General features: G+C 53.5%; 1 protein-coding gene across 3 annotated transcripts in view; it reads left to right on the top strand.

The window, feature by feature from the left end:
* CHD6 (chromodomain helicase DNA binding protein 6) overlaps window positions 1-7,207 on the top strand; it is a 172,369-nt gene extending 165,162 nt beyond the window's left edge. For all 3 annotated transcript variants that reach the window (XM_037164551.2, XM_053671404.1, XM_053671403.1), the window contains one exon: window positions 3,897-7,207. In XM_037164551.2, the coding sequence (XP_037020446.2) occupies window positions 3,897-4,793 (897 nt within the window). In that variant the 3' untranslated portion in view covers window positions 4,794-7,207. The remainder of the gene's footprint in view (window positions 1-3,896) is intronic.
* The last annotated feature ends 15,870 nt before the right edge of the window (window positions 7,208-23,077 follow it).

The following is a 23,077-nucleotide window of genomic DNA, read 5'->3' as shown; positions in this document are numbered from 1 at the left end:
CTCCCAGGGTATAATTACCAGGAGGGAGCGCTGCCAAAGCCGGCTTGGCCGCTGTGTGTGGTCGCAGAGCTGCTGGGAGGGGCATCTGGGGAGGGTGGGCAGCAGCTGGGTGGCGGGAGTGACTCTCTCTCCCACAGGAAGTGGTGAGAGCTGACTTCCTCTGCCAGCACGCCTCTTGCTTTGCTGTAGGTGAAGAACTTCCTGCTGCTGCTCTCCAGTCTGAAGGGGAGAAGGTGGCCAGGCCAGCCCGTGTGTCTTGTTGGCAGGTTCCCAGTTCTGAAAGGGCCCAGCATTCTCTCGGCGTCAGTGGTTTGTTACAAGGTCAGGGAAGAGACATTTTTGGACATCTGGATGCCCGAGGAGTGCGACATGAACTTAACGGGCAGGGCCAGAGAGACCACAGGGCCCACGGGATGCAGGCTGTCTTAAGGGCGCTGTCTGGTCCTACATAAGCCCGGATGAGCTCAAAACCAAGTGTGTGAAAGTGCGTCTGGTTTATAGCAGGCTGTTTGAAAATAAGATGGAGGCATAATTTTGGGGGGCTGGGTTTGTTTTCTTCCCCATAGAAAGGCTTCCCTCCGGAGAGTTACGAGGGAACGCTTGTGGGTATGAAGGAAGAAGACACACCCCAGTGCCTTTCCCTGGCTCTTGCCGTGGGTGGGCTGTGGTTGCCCTGGCCAGGACCCTGGGCTGTCCCCAAAAGGGACCTGCGACTACGGTGTCGTCCAGAGCAAGGCGATTTTCCTTAATGGTCTCAAAACAGACTGGTTAAGAAAGGATGCTTGTGGCCTAGCCCCAGTCCAGTGAGTCCTATGAGCTTTGTTCAGAAGCAGGAACCAGACAGGTGGTGTTCCCTGAGCAGGCGGCCCCAGCACCAGAGTGAGCAGCTGCCCGGCATACCCAGGACAAAGCGGACTGGCAGATCACAGGTAGCCACCTTTGGAGACAAGATACAGATGTGGTGTGGTTCAAGCAAAGAGCCCTGGGCTGGGTCCCAGGGCTGGACCAGCTCTGCCCCCAGGGCCAAATCCCTGCCCCTCTCGATGTGTAAGAAAGAAGAGGGACCAAGCGTGACGGTACCAGAGGTTTCTCCCTCTTCCACTGTTACAAACCAAGGCTTTTCAGGAGAATTTTCTCCTCAGTCAAAGTTTACCATTTAATGCATTTTGCCCGTGGCTTATGGTGATCTGGTTCTTCTTTAATATTCATAGGGAAACAGATGTGGGACTTCAAAACTAACGTTGTGTGGGGAGGCGTGGGGACTTCCACGTGCCTGTGAGTTCGCAGACGCCCCGTGGAGTGGCTGTGGTGACAGCACTGACGCCAGGGGGTTGCTGTGATGGGTAACTGCGCTCGTGCAGATGGAGCCCTTAGCACACACCTGCCTCCAGTCAAGTGCTCGTTTGAGGTGCCATCAGTGCTCTTACTGCTCCTCCCGTCACACCAGCACGCCCTGCACAGCACCCTGGTGGCCAGTGCCCTGTGCCGCTGACAGTCCTCACTGCATGGGAGTCAGTGCATCTCTGCTGCTTCTCATTTTGGAGCCGCCGCACACGCGTGTCCCCGCAGCTCACTGAGAACCTGAACCATTGTCGCTCACTCGCCCTGTCTCCACGGCTGCCCCTTACGCAAAGATCTGTCGGTTTTTCTGAGGGTTTGTCTTTAACAGTTAGGGGAGAAGAGAGGCAGTGAGCCAGAGGGAAATGCCAGAGCAACTGCATCAGAGTTCAAAGTGGTCAGCTGCTTTCAGGCCGGTCACCAGTCTCAGCCCTTCGATGGCATTAGCTTCCCCGACTTCCTTCTCCACGCTGCCTAGGACTCCTGGCTATCACAGAAGGTTCTCCTGGCCTGTTTGGTGTCTCTTGGTGAGGCCTGGACCTCCCTCCTTGCTCTGGGTAGGCTCCGCTTAGGAAGGCAGCTGCGTCCCTGCCTTTGAGCCTCAAAGATAAGGAGGTACAGCTGTGGGCTGGTGGTCCCAGCTGCTCCTCGCCAGATCGCTGCTCCCCACTTACTCCAGACTTGGAGGAAGGGGAGGCATTTACACCCACAAACTGGAGAATCCGGTGAAGGCAGCAGAGGCAGCCATAGAGAAGCGTGGGCTCCTCCAGCATCCCCAGGGCCAAGCCCAGAAGCCTCGCTGTTGAGCCCACCCACCTCCCACCCTGTCTCCACACTTCAGCCCTGTGACCTGTTGTCCTTGGGGTGAAGCCAGGGTCATAGATCTCTGGAGGCCACGCTGAACGTTTTTAGCCTCCCCTTCACTGTGGTCAAAGAGGAGGCTGTAGAAGAACACCAGCTTTGTGACAGGAACCACGGCTCCCTGTGGACCCCCAGGGGAAGGGCTTTTCCTTTACACTCCTCTGAGCAAAGAAGACCCAGACTGCTTGACCACAGAAGTACAGTTGGCCTTTAAAAGGGTGGGCGTGCACCACCTTGATGAATGTAAAGATGGCAGTGAGGAGTGGTGATATAGACCCAGGGGGGGGTCTAGGCATTTCAGATACTGCGTCCTGGAAAAAATGTCTCTCTTTCTGTGTGGGGAAAACAGTTCTCTCCTTTTGCTGGGGATTGATTTGGCCGTATTTGAAACACATTCATAGTTAGTTACATTGGAATGGCAGTGGTTGGTTTAAGTCTCTGCAAGTGAACCTTGAGCTGAGAGAGCAGGTTCTCAGGCAGGTCCTTGCATCCTCTTTCCCGCAGAGCTACTGGGCCGTGGTCCTGGGAAGGGGCATGTGACCGCGCCCCTTCTCAAGCAGGTACTTTCTTCCCCCATCAGCCTACAGTGCACCGGTGCGTTAGGGCAGCGGGCCCTCCTCTGTGCTTCTCCATGGCTAATCACCCAGGCGTGTCGTGGTGAAGTGTTCCGATGCGTGTAGCAGGTGTCTGGTGTGCTGGCATAGCTGAGTCCCAGACGTGGTCACAGCTGAGTCCTCGGGGTGCTCCCCACCAGTAAGGAAATGGGAGGGCAAACCTCTGAACAGGAAAATAGATCGTCTCCCTTAAGGGAGACCAGAGTGTTGCTGCATTTTGACACAGCTCACCAGTGACCATCAAGAACGCTTTTGTTTTCTCAACAGACACGTGGGCGTGTGAGAGTCGCTGTCCTCCAGGAGCTCTCGATCCGGAGGGGCATGGGGCACACACGTAGCCAGCAGTGCCCTCTTAGCAGGGCTTCTTCCGTGGGTTGGGCGAGGTATTAAGCACTTCGCCTTCAGTAACCCTGCAAGATGGGCGTCATCGTCCTTTCTCACCAGAATTCTGACTTGAACGGACTCGGCCCGGGTCCCAGAGCTAGGGTGGGAAGTCAGGTCAGTCTGCTCCAAAGCCCCGTCTTACCTACTCTGTTCTGTGGCTGTCATTGAAAACCTTCCTGTGTCATAAGGAAGACAAATGTAGTGATCGGGACAAGGGGTTGCAGCCACAAGAGTCTTGACCGTGTTCACTTCAGCAGCACGTGCACTGAAATTGGGATGATTCCGAGGCGATAGCATGGCCCCTGCACAAGAACAATGCACGAATTCCTGAAGCCTTCCGTATGGTTTTTATGTGGTACAACCAAACTAACACAATGTTGTGTCAGCTATACCTCAGGAAGTTTTTTAAAGTCTTGACCAAGACCTGGGCATCTTTAGTGCTCATCTCTAGCTCCCAGCATCCTGACAGCTCCGCCACAGGCCGGACCCTGCTTTTGCACAGTGAGCAAGTGGGAGGCGGTGCCTGACGGCGACAGGCTGTCGGCCTCCAAGGGAGGCAGCTCCAGGAGCAGGTGCACAGGAGGCAGTGCCCTTGGGGGACCCTTCGAGGCGCTGGGCAGGATGGCCTGGGCAGAGCCCCAGGTGACCTCCCATCATCCAGTGACCTTCAGCATCTTGTGTTTCCTTGTCCTTTTCTAGGGCTTTCTCCCAGAAAACAAGTTCAATCACACCCTGGCTGAGCCTGTTCTTCGAGACGCAGGCCCCCGCAGGAGGGGGAGGCGACCTCGGAGCGAGCTCCTGAAAGCTCCCGCCATGGTGGCGGACTCTCCCTCTGGAATGGGGCCGCTGTTCATGAATGGACTGATTGCTGGGATGGACCTGGTGGGGCTCCAGAACATGAGGAATGTGCCGGGCATCCCCCTCACAGGGCTGCTGGGGTTCCCGGCTGGCTTCGCGACAATGCCCACGGGCGAAGAGGTCAAAAGCACCTTGAGCATGCTGCCCATGATGCTGCCGGGAATGGCTGCTGTGCCCCAGATGTTTGGGGTTGGGGGACTCCTCAACCCCCCTATGGCGACTGCCTGCACTTCGACTGCTCCAGCGCCTCTGTCCAGCACAACGAAAAGTGGTACGTCGGTGACCGAACAGACTGTAGAAGACAAGCCAATTAGCCATGATGTGAAAACGGACACTTTAGCTGAAGACAGGCCTGGTCCTAGTCCATACTCTGATCAGTCCGAGCCCGCAATAACTACGAGTAGTCCTGTGGCTTTTAACCCATTTCTCATCCCAGGAGTGTCTCCTGGACTCATTTACCCATCCATGTTCCTCTCCCCTGGCATGGGCATGGCTCTGCCCACCATGCAGCAGGGCAGACACTCAGAAATGGCAGGGCTGGAGAGCCAGAAGAGGAAGAAGAAGAAAACAAAAGGGGACCACCCGAACCCCACCCCTGAGTCTGCTCCTGGGTCGGACAGGGGGCCAGGCAGCGATCAGAACTTCCCCGAACCCAGGGCACCTGTGCCCCCAGACGGTGAACACACGGCGCCGTCTGGGGACGCGGGCCTCAAAGACTCCAACAGTGACACCAATTAGAACTGCTCTTTCATTTAAGAAATGATGTGACGTGTAAGTTTCTTATCCCATAAAGGTTTGTTACTTCCCTCCCTTCACCTTCATAAGAACCTGTGTTTCCATAAGTAATATTTACCTACCTGATTTCCTGTCCGAGAACTACGGTAACAGATGTTCGTAGTTGCAGGGTCTTGCCACTTCGTTAGCTGAGTGTCGTCGACCTAGTCTAGGAGGCACAGAATCCGCACTCTGTGGTCCCGTCGTCCATTCCAGCGGTCCTAGTGACGCAGTACCTGGTGACATGCCCTACCCCTTCTCTCCGAGTTTCCCGCCGATCTGAGGAGGAACGTGGCATAAGGAAGCCGTCCAGGGGCTCCCGATGAAGGGCTGAGGGGCGGAGGCAGCAGCTCTTTTCTTCTGTGAGCCGGACTGAATGAGAGGGATGTAATGGGGAACCAAAAAGCACAGGAAAAGGAAGTGCCGGTGCACATTTTTTAGTTAAAATATTTCCCTATTTTATGATTACTAAATGAGTAGTATAGACAGAAGTATATAACTAATGGCTGAAAATGCATATATTCATTTCTTTATGAAACAGAAACCTTACTGGTAGTAAATTAACTTCCCCCTTTGGGTTTTTCAGACGCTTGCAGCGAGAAGAAATACTGACTAAGGCATTACTTTATAGACGTACGTTCTCTCCCAAGGTAAAGGATGATTCTCAGTATGAGGAAGCTTGGCACACCTGAGTGGTCGCCGGTGACTGGGGCGGGCGAGGGGCGCCCTCCGTGGAGCTGCACGCCGCTCACGAGCACGTGACTAGCACTCCACCCCCCGCTCTGCAGAGCGACCCCAGCCACTGCTGGGCCTGGCGGGTCTTTCCTCTGCGCGCTCACTCACCAGGAATCAGGAGCCTGTGAGAAACAGTCACTTGGCACTTGCCTAGGTCCTTTTGTCAAAGTTATTTGAGGTTGTCAAAACACGGGTGTACCACCTTTTACATGACTGTGAAAAGTTTGTTTTCCTCCATTTTTTCTCTATTCGGTTTTATATATACTGCAGTTGGACCCAGATTCCAAATCATCAGGTTAGTCGAGACTGTTGCAAATTGACTTCATTTTCCTTTTTCCTGCCCGAGCAGCACGTAGGCCCATTTCCTTTGGCCTTCCCACTCATGTTCCACCCCCCACCCCCGACATCCCACTCTTTGTCGGCAGTCCACACTCTGAGACTTGAAGGGAGCTCGTGGTCCAGTCCTCTGGGGGAGCCGGGCCGTGCCGTGCCGGACCGCCGGGGATGTCGGAAGTGTTACTAGTACCCGGTTCACATGTTTGTTGTCACATTTACTGTATTTTTTACTTTTTTCTGTTACCGTTTTTTGCTAATTTATCAGAAGGTCCAAAAGTTTGACATAACTATTTCAGTTTGCATTATTTATTTATGATGGTTTTGTCATTGTCTTTTATACATTTGGGATTATAAATTATGTAAATGTTAAAATGAGCATCTCAAAGAAGTCTGTTAAATCGTGACCGGAAAATCAGTCAAGTGTGTTTTCAAAAAGTGGAGTCCCGGTTTTGTGAATCAGAGCTATAAATCAGGAAATCTATAACTGATCATGTAAGAAGAAAGAATCCAGTAATTGAACAAATCCTGTTTAATGACATCTTTATAGCATAGATGGTCTGTAGTGCTGACAACAGATTTCTTGGAAATGCTGCTCTCTCTATTTAACTAACATTTTGTTCAGTTTTGCCTCCAGTGGAAGCAGAAAGGGTTTTTTCAGCTGTTAAATCCTTAAAAATCAATATAATTTATTTATGTAAAAAAATCACTCAATCAATATATTTTTGAACCTTTTAAGTACTAATTTTCTTTTTATCAAGTAGAAAAAAATGTATTTGCCCTAAATCCTTAAAATACAAATGCTATAAAAATTCCTGTATCTTGAAAGCCTTACTGCAAATGAGTATTGTAGACACCCAGCGGGGGCTGGGTGTTCTCTGTCGTCGTCCTCCTCCTCCTCCTCCTCCTCCTCCTTGTCGTTTGTGTGGAAAAGCTGCTTCCCCAGGTTCCACGTAGAACCTCCAGCAGGTCACAGGGTTCAATATGGATTTGACTTAAAAAGCCACCAGCATGCTCGGTCCCTTGTTACAGCTTATCAAACCTGTATGTTAACTCTGGGTGTTTAGGCTTATATTTGACTGCTGTTGTGTCCCTGTTTGCAAAATGAAAATGACACTTTGTGGATTACTTTCTCTGTAAGGCATAAGTGCTTCTTATGATTATTTTGACGTTTTCAAGAACAAAAGCCAAATTTAAACTCTCCTCAGCCAACTTGAGCCTTTTCATCAAGTTCCATGTCACACACAGCCATAACTTCCTTGGTCGTTCTTCACCGTCTGTCTTACATAATAAATTGTCTGTGGTCTTGACCCTGGATTTTAAAAAAAAAAAGTCGAAAAGTCAAATTTGTATGTGAGGACTTCAGTGGCACTGGGTGTCTCTTGCTGCCTGGGCTCTTTCTGAATGAGTCACCTGCACACAGGACAGGACCTCAGTCTGTCCCAGGTGCACCCCATAGGGGGCTTGCTGGTATCCATTCAGGAGGGCTGACTTGACTGGCCATCCCCAGAGCACCGGTTGGAAGGGGCTCGGCACGGCTCCCCAGACTCGACCCGAGTGCCTGGGCGACGCTGCTCCCCTCAGCCCGTCCCAGAAGCCCCACCTCCAGTCCAGTCGTGTAGCTGGGATTCAGGGCACATCTGGACTGGATCAGGTGCATGACACGCAGGGATGCCGCGGTAGCTGAAGCTTGTTGAGAACTTTACAGTCCTAGTTTTGGGAAGCATCGCCTCTCCAGCCCCAGAAAGGCTATGTGAGAAATTATTAACAAGGCTGGGAGGAAAGTGCCAAATCTCCGTGAGGCTGAGAGCAAGCGATGACCCGCCCCCTCCCTTGCTGGGTCCTCCTCAGTACCAATAGGTGGTGGATGAATAGCTTAGAGGATGGGCAGGACATTGTTTTATAAGGCCTGAGTGACCTGCCACCATTTTCAAAGTATGTAGTATAGGCTTTGTAGATCTCAGGTTGAGACTTGGAAAGCTGTCCTGAGTAGGGGAGTAATTTATGCAGAATAAGTAGGAAAGAGTCTTGGTTTCACTCGTGACCTCAAAGCCTGCTCCAATAAATGCTACCTCCTTGGACAGGGACGGAGGAGGCCAGGTAGCCCAGTACATTGGGTCAGTGTTCAGTGTTTTGTGTGTGTGCTCCCTAAGTGACCTTTGTCCTCTCAGCATCTTGGTTGCCGGGTAGAGAGACCCTGGCATGCAGTTTGCCTAATGAAAGCCAACAGAAGGCCACAAAGTGCTCTCATCAATCACGGAGAACAGAGCTGGGGCTAGTCCCCTCTGTCCCACCAGCCCGAGGCTGCAACACTTTAGCTTTTGTGATGGCCAGCTGGGCCCCCTCAACCTCCGAACCCAGCTCTGGCAGAATCACACTAGGAAATACTGGCGTTGGGAAAAGCAAAACAGGTCACACCCTCTGGAAAAGTTTATACCTCATTCACTTAACACCAGATTTCTTAAAATGGTTTCTTGCAAGAATGACTGCATCTGGTCTGCAAATCCCAGAAGGATCTCTCAGGCCAGCCAGGGAGGACTTCACCCAGCCCCTCGACCAGCACCTTGGCTTCTCAGGATGCAGTCTCTAAGGTCCAGGAGCAAGAGGGCAGGTCCGCAGCACAGGTGGCGTGTGTGGCTTTGGGCCTTGTCTTCCAGTGGGATAAGATAGGAGAGAAGGGAAAGGGGTACATTGAGTACGGGTTCCTACAAGGGGGATGTTCCATGAGATCGGTTTGGAAATGAAGACCCAAGGATGGTGGTGACCGAAGTGGTCTGCACTCTGGCTTGGCCCTTGCCCAAGAACCAGAGGACAGAGGGGGCGATAGACCCGGGAGGAGGGGGATGGGTGGTGGAACCCTGGGTGTGGGGGAAGCACTACTTCCACAAGCCTCCGTTCCCTCGTCTGTAGAACAGGGGTCATTATCACTTGTACCTACAGGGCGGTGTGGGGTCTATTGAAGTGATCAGTGTCAGGTGTTTAAAGTCGTGCCTGGCATGTGTGATTTGTCTGTCTTTACTCCTTTTGAGTAGCTGGGGAGGTGAGGATTCCCTGTCTCCTGGAAAGATAAGGTAACCGAGCCAATTTCCTAGCAAGAGAGGACCAGGAAGCTGTCCCTTCCTTCACTGAGGTAAGTACAGGGTGGGCGTGGGGCATCAAAGTGCTGCAAGACACAGGCATTCTGGCCTGGCTCCGTCCCCACTGCCCTTTCCACACGAGCCCATTGGCCTGGAGTGAACTGAGGGGTGAGGAGACTCTCGGGGCTGGAGGGAGGGAGGCCCCAGACTGTGAGGCCTTCCTTGGTGTGTGGGGTGCCAGATTTGGGGGGGTTGAAGGACTGACACCTAGTTAGATTTGAATTTCACATAAACTAACTTGTTGGTATAAGTATATCCGTGCAATATTTGGTAGATAGTTTTACTCAAAAAAAGTTATTTTGTCTAGAATTTAAATGAGTGCGTTCAGGACTTTTCTCTGGTGGCCTTAGTCGGTGCACGGACACATTTACTAGACAGTTCCTCGGATGGACTTGTTCTGAGTGTCCCGTGGCCATGTTCTTGGTCCCCACCATAACTGCACGAGGTTATCGCCACCTTACAGGTGACAGGACCAAGGCACAAAGGGGCTGAATGACTCTCCCAGTCTCCTAGCTGCTAAATGGTGCAGGGGGGTTTGGGGACCTGGAAAGACTGTTTTCAGAGCCATAAACTGCTGACCGGTAGGGCGGTCAGGACGGGATGTCTAGTCTGAGGCCTGGGGCTGGCTGCCCCTGTGAGATGGAGGTTCATACAATAGTCATCGGATGACGACCAAGAGGAGAAGGCACCCGGGAGAGGAGGTGTTCCTTCCCGTCCTGCTGCCAGCCACGGGGCCCCAGCTCACTGTGCCCGGCCCCAGCAGGCAGGAGCTCCTCCCACAACGTGCCCTCCAGGGGAGGCGAGGCTCCGGCAGGTTGTCACCTGCCTTCAGTGCCACAGTTAGTGAGGAGAACAAAGATGTACAGGGAATTCCGACCCCCAAAGCTCAGGCCCAGCACCGTCTTCCTAGAGTGGTGTGGGCAAAGCACGGCGCGCCGCCTGCCTTGGTGCAGCCTGCAAGCCAGGAATGGACTTCACATTTTCAGATAATGGGAAAATCAAGAGAAGAAGGTCTTGTGACACATGAGTATCATACCAAATTCAAATTTCAGAGCTTTCACAAACAAAGCTGTGTTGGAGGCCAGCCACACACATTCCTGTGTGTGTTGTGCGTGGCTGCTTCCACACCCGAACAGCAGGGCTGCATCATTGTCACAGAGCCACGTGGCCTGCCTGCAAAGCCGGAAACAGTCACTGTCCCGCCCTTCACAGAAAACGCTCGCCGACCCCTGCTTTCCAGCATCAATTTTATTCATAGATTCAGTGCAAAAATTAAGTTATTTAAAATACTATCATGTTAAACATGGTTTTGTAGAAATAGGAATCATGCGCTAAGATATTAAGAGTGACGTCTGTTGTTAAGAAGAAACAAAGTTCAGAATGCCCTGCACTTCAGGCGTCCCCTTGAGGGTCCGCCCCCAGGGCCCCAGGGCATCCTTCTGGGGTCGGAGCTGCCCTGCCCTCTTCTCCTCAGACAACTTGTTTGGGGTGAGGAAGGGGAGCCAGAAGACAGGTTGGAAGCTGCTGGTGAAAGGGGACAGTTTTTAGAAAGAAGACCCAAAAGGGGCAGAAGGAGAACCTGGAGGACCCAGACAGGAGCGGTGCAGGACGTGGTTGAGGGACCAGCAGGCAAAACCGCCCACACCCTGGTAACGGGCCAGAGGGACAGTCCCCACTAGGCAGGGACTGCGTGCTGACTACCTGCTGATGAGCCAAAGGGGGCCTCCCAGGACATGGGCCCAGAGGATGAGCACCTGTTGGTTGCTTTCCCACCTGGAGCTCCAGCAACAGGAAGGCCAGATGTGGGGGAGCTGAGTGCAAGGAAGCATTGACCAGAGCCCAAGACAGGTGCCCTGGCCCAGGCTTGCTGACGGCCACATCCTGGAGGCAGAGTTCAAAGGAAGACAGGAAAGAGCAGCTGGGACCAAGTCTGTGTAGGGAGAAGTGAGCTCCCATCGCATCCTGTACCTGAGGGCAGCAGCTGCACCATCAGGTCCCTACCCATGGCCTCCCTGAGGCACTGGGCCCTTAGAAACTCCCTCCTGCTATCGGGGACCTCAGAGTCCAGTAGAGGGATATGACCAACCCACGAGACCACAATATCTGCTGGATATTACCCTCTCCTGACTCAACACCGGACGTTGCAGGGGTTGCGGTTCCACATTCAAGTCACCAGCAGCCAGTGTGGATTATGCACAGGTAGTGACGGCTGCTGTAACAGAACCTATGTGGGTCTTCTAGCAGCCGTGGGTGAGAACCGAGGGGTAGGAGACAGGCAGGAGGAAGTGCCGCCATGTTCAGGAAAAGAAGATGGGCGATTCAGCTAACTACAGCCCTGTAAACTTGACATCGACCCTAGAGGATGAAATGGTAGGACTGATCTTTTAAAAGACTGCCAGGGGTTTACCAAGAACAAGTCAAGCCAGACTTGCCTCCATCCACCTTTGCAGCGACTGTGGGTGGGGAAGAGGGCAGTCCAGGTGTTTTTTATGGCGGCGGACAAAGCAGAGAGCTGTGGGGTTTCGTCCCTGCCTGCATGGCCATACCCCCGCCGGGAACTAAGAAATGGGTCTGTGCCCACCTGGGCCCACCTCAGTGGCTCATGGCCCCTGTTCTCAGGATAGAGCAATGTTTGTAAACTCCCACGCCTGCCAGGTAAGGCAGGTGACGTAGAGGAGTGACACGGGACGGATTTAAAGTATTAAGAAGAGGTGGGGACAACAGAAGCTGGAAACCTCTTGCCCTCGCTGAAAGGGTCAGCTGCCACCAGCTACAGCCAGCTGGGGCTGTGCAGGAATGTGGCCCTGTGTTGCCTGATGCCCTGATGTTTTTTCCAACAGAGGATGGAAATTCAGGTATTTATGTAAAATCCCCTGATTTTTGAATGTATGCAATCAATCCAAATTCTCCAGAAGTCCTCTGAGCAGACACACGTCTGCAGGTTGGACCTGGCCCACAGAGCATCCAGTTGTTACCTGAGTGACTGGAGAGCTGTGAGCCGTGGCAGGCTCCTGATGCAACCAGCAGGTGAGATGGGAGAACACAGAATCCTGTGCCCCACATGCCCCTCCAGATGTTCACCCCGCTCTCAGAAACGGAACACTAGGAGAGGTTCAGGTCAGTGCAGCAAGACAGCCAGTGTCCCCCACAGGAGTGAGCCCTGCACCCCAGGAGGGGGTGTCCAGAGTTCGGTTGCAGCCCCACACAGGGCACGAGCTGGGCACTTACCAGTATCAGGCGGAAGGTGGAACCAGAGCAGCTTTGCAAAATCACACCCTGGCCTAACCATTAGACCCCTTGGCCCAGTGGTCCTTGCTGAGTGTGTGTGCCTGTTGCACCCCTTGGAAGAGCACTTGGGCCTCGCCCTTCTCTGTTCCCAGCACCTCTGGGTGTGAGTGAGCACACCTTCAGCCCCTCTGCAGGTGTGAGTGTGGGGAGGAGATCAGGATCTGAGAGGGGTCTGGGCTGAGCAGGGCAGGCAGTGGCTTGGGGCCACCAAGGTATTTAGCCTCTTTCCTGGCTCGGACCAAGAGGAGGCCAGACCAGGAAAACTCAAGACTCCACTCCCACCCACACCCCTTTTACCCCCATCCCAACTCCAGCTCTGATCCAGGCCTTTCCATCCACAGATCCCAAACTTTCCAGGCCAGCGAAGAGCCAGAGGGGCTGCCAAGGCCTGGGGAAATGCCTTCAGCAGGGGCTAGGGAACATGCAGGCCCGTTGGGTGGGTTACTAGGGCCTGAGGAGAGCCCCCCCAACCCCAGCCCCTGGGGCCTGCAGTTGGAAGACCCTCCTGCTCTCCTCCCCGGTCCCCTGTGGAATTTCCCCAACTGGAAGCAGGGTGTTTGTATATAAGGAACAGGGCCCTCGATTCGGATACTTCTAGTATGGTGTGCATCTGAGAGAGGGGGGGGATGGTGGGCCAGAAAAGTGGGTGCTCTCACTGGCTAAGCTCCTGCAACCACTTCCTCCCTCTCCCCAGATCAGTTAGAGATAATCAGCACCCTGTTCAGGGAGGGGATGGAGAGGCACCCACTGGCCTGGGTTTGGAGGCCCTGCAACAGCACCCTCAGCACACAACCCAGCACCTGACACAGGCCCAAGGGGCAGGGGCCGCGTTCTACGGCCAGACCCCAGCAGCCCAGGCATCCAGCCTCTATCAGGAGTAGGAGTTGGAAGCAATTAAACATCCACTCAGAGGGGTGTTCTCTCTGGGGAGTCCACTGTGCTAGCACGGCGTTCGGGAAACCCTGGCCCCTGCGTTCGGTTCTCAGTTACTCCTCGTGCCCTTGGTGCCACTCTCCCTTTCACACCGTGCTGTCAGCCAGGCTGGGCTCATTTCTCAGGGACAGGGAACACTGGAAAAAGACGAGATTTTCTGCCTGGCTTTGGAGTTTCAAGAGAAGCCCATGGGCAGGACACACGTGACAGGTAAGAGCAAAGTTTTCCAGTACCAGCCCTCCCCCACCTAGAAAAGGGCTCCTGGAGGGAAGAGGAGAGGGGGCCAGCCCCCTGGAGCACATCCTGCCCGGCTCTGGCGCCCACAGGGCCACGGGCTTCCCTTCTCACGTGGCGGCAGCACCTCCTTCAGAGCAGCTCCCTGGTCCTGTGGGCGGGCCAGTTCCAATGGCTGCCATCTGTGCCCTGGGCTTCACTTGAGGTCAGATCTTACCCCATGGGGCAGCCCTCCTTGGAACAGCCTAGAACACCTGCCAGACCCCTGTGCCATTAGGGGCAGAGCCCTGGACATCAGTGAGGAGAGAGAGCAGTGTGGAAAGCCCCAACCCCTGAGCTTTGGGAAGCGGGGGCTGGGAGAAACCAGCCAGAGGGCCCTGCAATCCCAAAGTAGGTGGGTGCTGGACAAAGCCCAACCGGCGACATCAGTGCCACTCCAACGCTGACTTTCTGCTCCAGAGTCTGGAGGCTTGGCTCTGAGCAGGCCAGGAGCCTCATGTGAGGCTGTGTGTAGGAGCAGCACTCACCTCCCTGTGGGTGGCCACGCCCAGGGCAACCCACCAGCGGGCCTGGTCGCCGGGGCCAAGAACTGCAGGGTGCCCCAGAGGGGCTCCTTGAATGGCCTGAAGCACCTCTGGGCCTCATTTTCTTTGTGCTCAGTCCCTCCCAGCACTGCCACCCTGGGCATGAGACCCTGAGATATTATGTCCCCTCCTCAGGGGTGGGGGCTCCTCAGACTGAGCTCAGCCTGAGGGTTTAGAGTCCTTTCCTGGGGAAGCTCTGCTGACTGATGCTCCCATGTCATCTTGGGGCTTGGAACGGGGGTCCTGAACCCCCTCAACAGGGTCCCCACCTTCCCGTTAGGCTATCCCCCACAAGCCTTTTTGTAAAGAGCTCGGCTAAGAGCCAGGGAACTTTTGAAAAGTGTACGGGCTGAGCCAAGCTGTGCAAACCTGTGTTCCTGCCCGGGCTGACAGGGGCCAGGTTGTTCCCAGACGCATGCAGAAGTGGGGGTGGGGTTCGAGAAGAAAGGGACAACCTCAGGAGGCCTCACACACTGCCCAGCAGCAGCCGGGGGTGGCGAAGTGGGAGAAGGAACAGCCAGAGGCCGCAGAGGTGGTGCCTGGTGCCTGGTGTCTCGTGTGGACACCCAGGAAACATACACACACACACCCAAAAGCACTTAGGTACAGAGGCAGCTGCACAGATACACAGGTGTGCAAATGTGTAGGTGTGTGCTGGTGTACACACAGATATGCTCAGATTTATACGTATACCTAGGCAGTCACACACACAGCTGGAGAGGCGTGCTCAAACATGCCCACACATACAGGCCCACTGACGTGTGCGCATGCATACACACCCAAAGACATACATACCAAGGGTGCAGACTCAGAAATGCTGGGCCAGGCCCAGGAGGCAGGAAGAGGGCTTGACTGCCCCAATGACCCAGCTCCTCGGGACCCACGGTTCGTGCACACACGTGTGACACACACTCACACACCCTGGAAGGGAACTACTTTCATAGGAGCCTCTGGATCCAGGGCAACATGCAATCGGGACCTTGTGCTGGGAAAGAAAGTGCCTTTGTCTGCTGGGACCAGGGCTGCGGGGGCAGCTGCAGCCTCCTCCAGGACAAGAGCCAGGCCAGTTCCTCACCCCGGGGAGGAGGGTCAAGTGAGGCCAGGGATAGGGAGTCAGGGAGCTGGGGGCCCTGGCAGGCCCTGTCACCACCCCCGGGACACTGTCTCTGGCTGGCTGTGGAGAGACCAGGAAGCCAGCTGTTCCCAGCCCCTCGGCCCCCTGGCTGCAGTCTGGCCCTGTCCTCAGACTGACCCCCGGCCCTGGTGCTGCACTGACCCAGACTGAGGCCCGGCTCTCACCTCAGGCTCCACGCCTGCCTCATGCCAGTGGCCTTGCTGTCTTTAGCAGAGTGACAAAAGGTCAGGCTCTGGAGTCAGAGATGCGAGATGGAGCCCTGCCTGCCAGTCACTAGCGGGGTGACTTTGAGAATGGACCTGACCTTTTGGAGCCTTGCATTCGAGTGCATGACACGGAGCTCAAAGGTTGTAGACACACCCTCCTTACTGAGCTCAGTGCGCCGAGGCCACCTCTGTGCAGCATCACCCAGGCCTGGCCCACAGGCCTTGCTGTCTGGGGAGGAGGGCCATGCCCAGGCCTCATCCAGGGCTGCCACGTCCGGAGCTTCCTCCTCCCTTTTGCCCTTTCCCCGTACCTCGTGGTTCTGGCCTCGGCCCCACAGGTGCTCGGTGCCCTCTGCACCTCCTCGTCACCAGCTGGTGGCACCTGGCCCTCCTCCCTGCCCCAGGCCCGGCCTGAACTCTGCTCTGTTTTCTAACACAAGAGTTTTTCAGCCCAGAGATACCCTGCAGAGGCGACTTCAGGTTTGTCTCTGCGCACTGCGCTCAGACTGGTTGCAGTCACTCAGTGAACACATACTTACTGAAGGCCTACTATGTACCAGACGCTTTTCCAGAGGCTGGACACTGAGGAATGAAGGAAGAGACAAAGCCCCCACCCTGTGGGCTCACGTCCTGGCGGCGTGGCTGGGGGTCTTGTGTGTCACACATTCCCCCACATCTGCCCCAAGGGCTCGTTGTCCTGTAAACACATCACTTCCTTCTTTGTGTCGCCACAAAACTTGGGAAGGTCGCCATCACAGCGCTTTCTGCCCCCAGAGAGGAGGAGTATCTCAAGGGCAGGCGTGTGCTGGCATGGAGCCCAGTTTGAGGCCACGAGTGTCAGACTCACCATAGCTGTCCACAGGTCAAGTGCATTCACAGACCACAGCCTCTTGCTGTGTTCCTGTCTTTCGTTCTCACTGTCACTTGCCACCTCTCTTTTAATGTATTTCTCAGAGTGATGCAATAGCCAAACCTGTGTCCAATAGTTAATGAGATTGTACGGCTTTCAGAGATAACTTGATTGACTCTGAAGCTTAAACAGCCAAGTGTCATTTCACCTGCCCTGCTCTGTTACCCACAGTACAATTTATTTGTTTGTGAAGAATTGAACAAATTCTTGCCCTGCACCAGACCTGAGTGGGGAAGGGCAGCCCACGGAAGACCCTGACTAGCTGGGAACCAGGTAAGCAAAAAGCACAACTGGGTGATGGAATGTTGGGCGGGCACTGCGGGGGCTTCCTTCCTTAGGGGGCTGGGTGGGTCAAAGCTGGGTGTTGCAGAACAGGGGACATTTGAGCAAAGCCTTCAAGGAGCAGTTGGATCTTTTTCTGGTAAAGATGAGAGAGTGAGCCAGGCAGAGAGAACAACGTCTGCAGAAGTCATGGAAATGGGAAGTGCCTGATGTGTGTGAGGGAGTGGGAAAATGTCAGATGTGCTTGGCCGGGCGTGTGTCGGGCTGGGCTGGAGAAGCTGGCACCACATAGGACTGGGGATGCCAGGGAGACCGGGGAACCCCTGCCATGCGCAGGGCACCCAGCCTGGCCCTGGAGCTGCCCCACTGGACTCTCCGCTCCCACTCTGAGCCCTCTGGATGGCCCCACCCCCAACCGCAGCTGTACTAGGAAATGCAGGGCTCTCTGTCCTTGGCTTAGAAAAGAAATTAGCAGGGATTTTTGTAAAAGCTCTTTATATATCGAAGTTCTTGGTTCTTCCTTACACAGGTCTCTTCTCTGTCCTTTTCTTTTTTCAGTTTGACCTTTATTTTGTTTTGGTGGAAAGGGGGAGCCTTATGTATTTTTGTTATCAAATCCATTGATCTGTTCATCTGAGGTCTTCTTAGAAGATTGTTTCCTGCCCCGAAATTGTATACATTTCAGGATTCTTTCATGGTTTTGCTTCTGACACTGAAATCTTTAAGCCATCAGAGGTTATTTCGGTGGAAGGTAGGAATCTAAGTTTATTTTGAACAAAATTGTTAGTCAGTTGTCCAGCCCATTTGGTGAGTAATCCATCATCTCCGCACTCGTTTGTTTATTTTGTTCAAAATTCATTCCTCCCCATTTTGGTTTTTAAAGTCATACTTGGAATCAGAAAGGGAGCGAGACAGAGATGGAGAGAATGAGCAGTGGTCCAGACGTCACGGAAATACACGCATACAAGGTGAGAACCCTCCCTGGGGCCCACCTCCCCGAGGTAATGGCCGTCACCAGGTTGCTGTGTAGGCTTTATCATTAATGTTGTAACACCTAATAGGTTTCTCTTAAATACAGAGAAGTACAAAGGGGAAAAGCCAAAGGCAATCAAAATCTCTAGGTAATATATTGCCATAAAAATATGTTGATATTAAAGAAAAAGAATAAACCTGGCTGGTATGCCTCAGTGGATTGAGTGCTGGACTGCGAACCAGAGGGTCATAGGTTCGACTCCCAGTCAGGGCACATGCCCGGATTGTGGGCCATGTCCCCAGGTGGGGGCGCGTGAGAGGCAACCACACATTGATGTTTCTCTCCCTCTTTTTCTCCCTGTCTGTCTCCCTCCCTTCCCCTCTCTCTAGAAATACATAAATAAATTTTATTTAAAATAAAAATAAAAATAAATTTTAAAAAGGGTAAAACATACGAGGTTGGAAAAGTCAAACATTCCGAAAGATACAAAATGAAAAATGAACCATCTCCCTCACTACCCTCCCCCATCTAGTCCTTTGTCCCAAAGGCAACCAGCTGACATTGCTATTTGCTTTAGTTTGAAATGAATTTCTGTACCACATTTCACATTCTCATCTGTAGATGGGTCTATTTCCGGGACCTTCATTTTTATGTGCCTTTTATTTCTCTGCTATTCTAGTGCTAGTACCATACTGTTTAAACTATTAGAGTTTTCCCATATGTTTGAACAGCTGGGAGGGTAAGCCCTCCCTTGTTATTCTTCATTCGAAGAGATATCATGACCCTCGTAGTCCCTTTGCGTTGCTGTAACAAAGCACCACAGACCAGGTGACCTAAACAACAGAAATTCATGCCCTGCAGTTCTGGAGGCTGGAAATCTGAGATCAGGGTGGTGGCACGGGCTCTGGTAAGGGCTCTCGTCCAGGTGGCCGACAGCCAGCCTCTCCCTGTGTCCTCACGTGGCAGGGGAGGGGGGAGAGCTCTCTGGGGGCCTCTGCCACGGGGGCAGCAGTCCCATTCCCGAGTCTGCTCTAATCGCCTCCCCGGGGCCTCACCTCCTGATACCATCACGCTGGGTGGCAGAATTGGAGCATAGGAGTTTGGGGGGGGGGGGCATTCAGTCCTTCACACTGACTATTCTATACTTACTTTTCATGTCACCTTTATATGGTGCCCCCCCCGTTTGATTGGGAGTTTGTTGGGATTGCATTGTTTTTATGCATTAATTTGGGGACGTTATCTTCCTTACCCTAGGGAACGTTCCTGTTGTGGGTAAGGGCATGTCTGTCTCCTGGGGCTACATTTAGGCTCCGTGGTGTTTTGCATTCGGGACGCTGAACATCCTCTTCAGGGCTCCATCATCTGAATCTGTTGGAGGTTGTAGCTGCAGCCAGCTGAGGAAAAGGATGAGGAGACTTGGTCACTGTGCCCCGCCCCCAAGGGCCAGCAGGTAGGAGAGGGAGCGGACTCGCATAAGCAAGGGGGCAGAAAGCAGGACTCCGACCAGCTGGGGGTCACCCAGGGGCAGAGCATGCCACCGCTGGTGCCTTTCCTGTGATCCAGGGAAAATGTGGCCTCTGCTTCCCAGGGATTCCCCGGCCCGGTGGGGACAGTGGGGGTGTGATAGGTTACAAGGGCCCAGTCATACCACTGACCAAGGGGAAAGGTCCAAGGCATCCCAATACCTCCTCTGTGACCCTCACTTCACTCTTTACAGTGACCCTTGGAGAAGAATGATGTTGATCCGCTCCACCTCTGAGGACAGTGAGGGTCAGCAAGGCCGGGAGGCCTAACTGAGGTCACCCAGCAGCACTGAAGCAACTGGATGCCCAAGCACACGTCCTTTCTGTGATTGTCCCCTGGGAGGCCTTCCTCAGAGCCAGGACTGACCGGCAGGAGGCCAGGACAACCCCCGCCACTGCCCCAGTCAGAGGACAGCCGCTGGACAGGTGAGTGGCCCAGGGGGCAGCAGGGAGACCCCACCGGCTCCTCTCCCAGGCCTGGTCTGCATGTACGTCTGCTCTCTCCCCCAGGCCGTGCTCGGCTTGGCTCACAGTGTCCCCAGGGGGCCAATGGGCTTCTTGATTCCAGGCTGCACATCTGGAAGTTGACGCTATTAAAACAAACCCCATTATATAACAAACGGACATCTGGAACCCATTAGCGTGGAGTTTTTAGAAAAAGGAATGGTTTTGGATGTACACTCTCCTAAAAATGTGGCAAGGCACCCTCACCCTGGCTCTCCAGGAACCCGGAGACCAGGCAGCCTCTCCTGGGCTCGTTTCTTAAGGTGTCTCGGGCCAGGCCAGAGGCGGGCCAGGCAGGGGCAGAGGCAGACTCCCCCCAAACCCACCCCTGGATGGACAGCTTCACTGTCTCCTGAGGATTCCGTCCTGGGAAGGACCCTTCCAACCCCATTAATTCAGCGCTCGTGTGCCTACCACGCACTGACTGCCAGCTCCGTGTCTCTCACGTGTGCCCCCCAAACCCCCATCTGAGCCTAAATGGAGTCATTCTGGCTTTTGGACTGCCCGGACTCCAAACCTCAGTGTTCAAACAGTTCTGCCCCGCGGCGTCCTCCGACTGGGCCTGCACACCTTCGCTCCACCCTAGAACCCCCGGACCCCTCTGACCTCTCCTGAGTCCCCCTCCTAGCCTCCTGCCCCAGACACAGGCATCCCGGGACTGAGCACTGGGGGGCGCTGACCCACAGATGATTGGCATGGGCCGTGGCCCTTCCCTCCAGGATGGGCCTGGAGCGAACAATGAAGACGCTCTGCGAAAAATGTCTGGCTGATACTCTTAAGTGGAAATTTCAGTTTGTTAAGTCTTTTCCCCCTAACATTTTATGATGAAAAATCCTGAACATACGAAAAGTTGAAAGACTTGTACAGTGAATACCCACCTAAACTTACCTCCTAAATTCTGTAGCTGTCGACATGCCGCTGTGTCCGTCCATCCAGTCGCTCCCTGAGCAAGTCCAAGGCCATTTTCAGACATCACTGCACTTCACCCCTAAACACTGTGCACACCCAGCACTAACCGGAGTTCACAGTTTGCTTCTGGTGTTCTTGGAGGAGAAACTGACATCCAGTGAGAGGCACAGGTCTTAAGTGTGCTATTCCAGTAAGTCTGACCAGCACAGATGCCCGTGTAACCCACAGGACATCACCGTGTACAATTTTCCATCCACCCCAGAGAGTTCACCGTGGTCCTTGCCCATCAGCCTCTACCCCTCAGTGGTCCCAGAGGCGACCCCTCTTCAGGTTGTGCTCACCATGGACTAGGCCTTACGGGCTGAATCGTGTGCTACCAAAGCTCCGTGGTGAAGCCCTAACCCCAGGACCTCAGATCGTGACTGTACTGGGAGACAGGCTCTTTAAAGAGGTCATTAAGGTAAAATGAGGTCATATGGTGGGCCCTAATCTAGCAGAGCCCGTGTCCTCATAAAAAGAGATTAGATCAGGGGTGTCAAACTCATTTGCCCCCGGGGCCACATCAGTCTCCTCACGGTTGCCTTCAAAGGGTCAAATGTAATTTCAATTCCTTAACAGTTAAGGACTGGTTACGTTGATACAGTCCTAAAATTATTTCTGCCCTTGGAAGGCCACCAAGGTGCTGATGTGGCCCCCAGGGAAAATGAGTCTGACACTACCTGGATTAGGGCACAGACGTGTGGGTGCCCAGGGGAAAGACCGTGTGAAAGCACGGAGAAGACAGTCACCTACAAGCCAAGAGAGAGGCCCCCGAAGAAACCAGCCCTGCCCTTGTCGTGACCGCGACCTGCCAGTCTCCGGACCGGCGGGAAAACTCATTTCTGTCGCTCACGCTCCACACCCGCCCCCGCTCCCCGGTCCGTGTCAGCCAGTGCTAGCACACTCATACACTAGGTGTTCAGTTCCCAAAACTCTACACAGGCAGAACCATACACTACTTTTGTGTCTGTTTTGTGTTACTTTGTTACACAGAGTTTCTGGGCTTCGTCTGTATGGCCTTCTGTGGATCAGCACTGCGCCCCTTTCCGTGGCCAAGTACTACTCCGCTAGATGTAGATTCCACCGTTTGTTTAACCAGGGCAATTTGTTTTTTAACGACAGAGGAATTTTTTCATATTATTTCACTCTAATGTATGTCTTTTATGATATCCCAGCAACAGAGAAGATGTTCCACAGCCAGCGCCACTCGGCAGAGAGCTTCAGAACTCCACACGAATGTCTCATCGCCCAGAAATGAATATAAAACCCATGATACCTCCCGGAGGGAAAAGTTCTTAGAGATGAGATGTAAGTAGTGGCATCGTTTTATCTCCGCTGAGGCAGAAGACTCCACGGTGTCACCGGGGCCCTGGCTCTTCCTCTGTTTGCTCACAAATAACATAGTGATTCTGCTGGCTTTGGTGTCTGAGGCTCTGGGCTTGAGGCTAACGTGCTCTGTAACCTTCGGCAAGTCACTTAACCTCTCCGAGCCTCATTAATAATCCCTTCCCCAAGAGTTACTTGAAGACTGAAGGGACTATTGAGTTCAGGGCGTTCCCGCGGAGAAGTAAGAGCACAGGTAGTGTTCGCTGTTGTGATTTGTCCTGGTTGGCAGCCCTCAGGACCAGAACCTCCTGCCTGACAGGGCAGCGAAAGTGGACATGCAGACCACAAAGGGGAGGAAATGAGCTTTCTGCCCCGCCGTCTGTCACAGCTGAGCTGGAGGAGCGGGGTGGCGAGGACCGCGCCAGGTCAAGGGGCCACCACGGCCCATTAGACCGAGGCCGTCCCAGAAGTGCTGGTGATGTTTCATAGCGCTCGCTCTGCTTTATGGGATCTGAGGTTGCTCGTGTGACCATTTATCTCATTTATTTATTTATTTCTATTTATTATTTCATTCCATCTGCACGGGGCAGTTGAATCATTTGCTTCACTTTGTCGTGACTGTTTCTAGAAAAGTGTACATGTAACTCGGATAACCTAGGAGCCCATCCTATAGACCAGTTACTTAGAACTTTTCTTCTGACAGAGCAGAAGAAATGCCTAATCCAAATTGCCATCACTTGTTTTATTTCAGAAGTTCTTTTCTTTGGAAAGAAATATTTTTCAACTTTGAAGTCCTTAGGAATTGTTTTCTGGCACAGTTCACCCACTCTGTCCCAAGTGGCTTTGCAATGTTCATAATTTCTCTCAGATGACGATCCCTGTTGGCTTTTAAAGGCAAAGAAAATGTCTATAGTTTCACTTTGAAGCTCTTTAGAAAAAATTCCCATGACACTTACCATGTGGTAAAGAAATTTCAAACAAAAGATAAGTTCACATTTGGAAACAGGGCTATCGGGCGGGCCACCGACCACCAGCAGGAGGAGAAGAACGTCCTCCGCTATTCCCGAGGCCCAGGCGCACCCAGCCACTCCCTCACAGCTGCAGGTGTTTTCAGGAGGTCACCTTGCCTCCTACGCAAGTCCTCTGCACCCCACTTCTGAAGGTTTGGGAATCTCTCTTAGTGGGTGCATCGTGTCG

Source organism: Artibeus jamaicensis, unplaced genomic scaffold (assembly GCF_021234435.1).
Source record: "Artibeus jamaicensis isolate MK-2021 breed Jamaican fruit bat unplaced genomic scaffold, CSHL_Jam_final contig_685, whole genome shotgun sequence".
Classification (NCBI taxonomy): domain Eukaryota; kingdom Metazoa; phylum Chordata; class Mammalia; order Chiroptera; family Phyllostomidae; genus Artibeus; species Artibeus jamaicensis.
The sequence above is the reverse complement of the archived record's forward strand: the minus strand, read 5'-3'. Positions and strand labels throughout refer to the sequence as shown.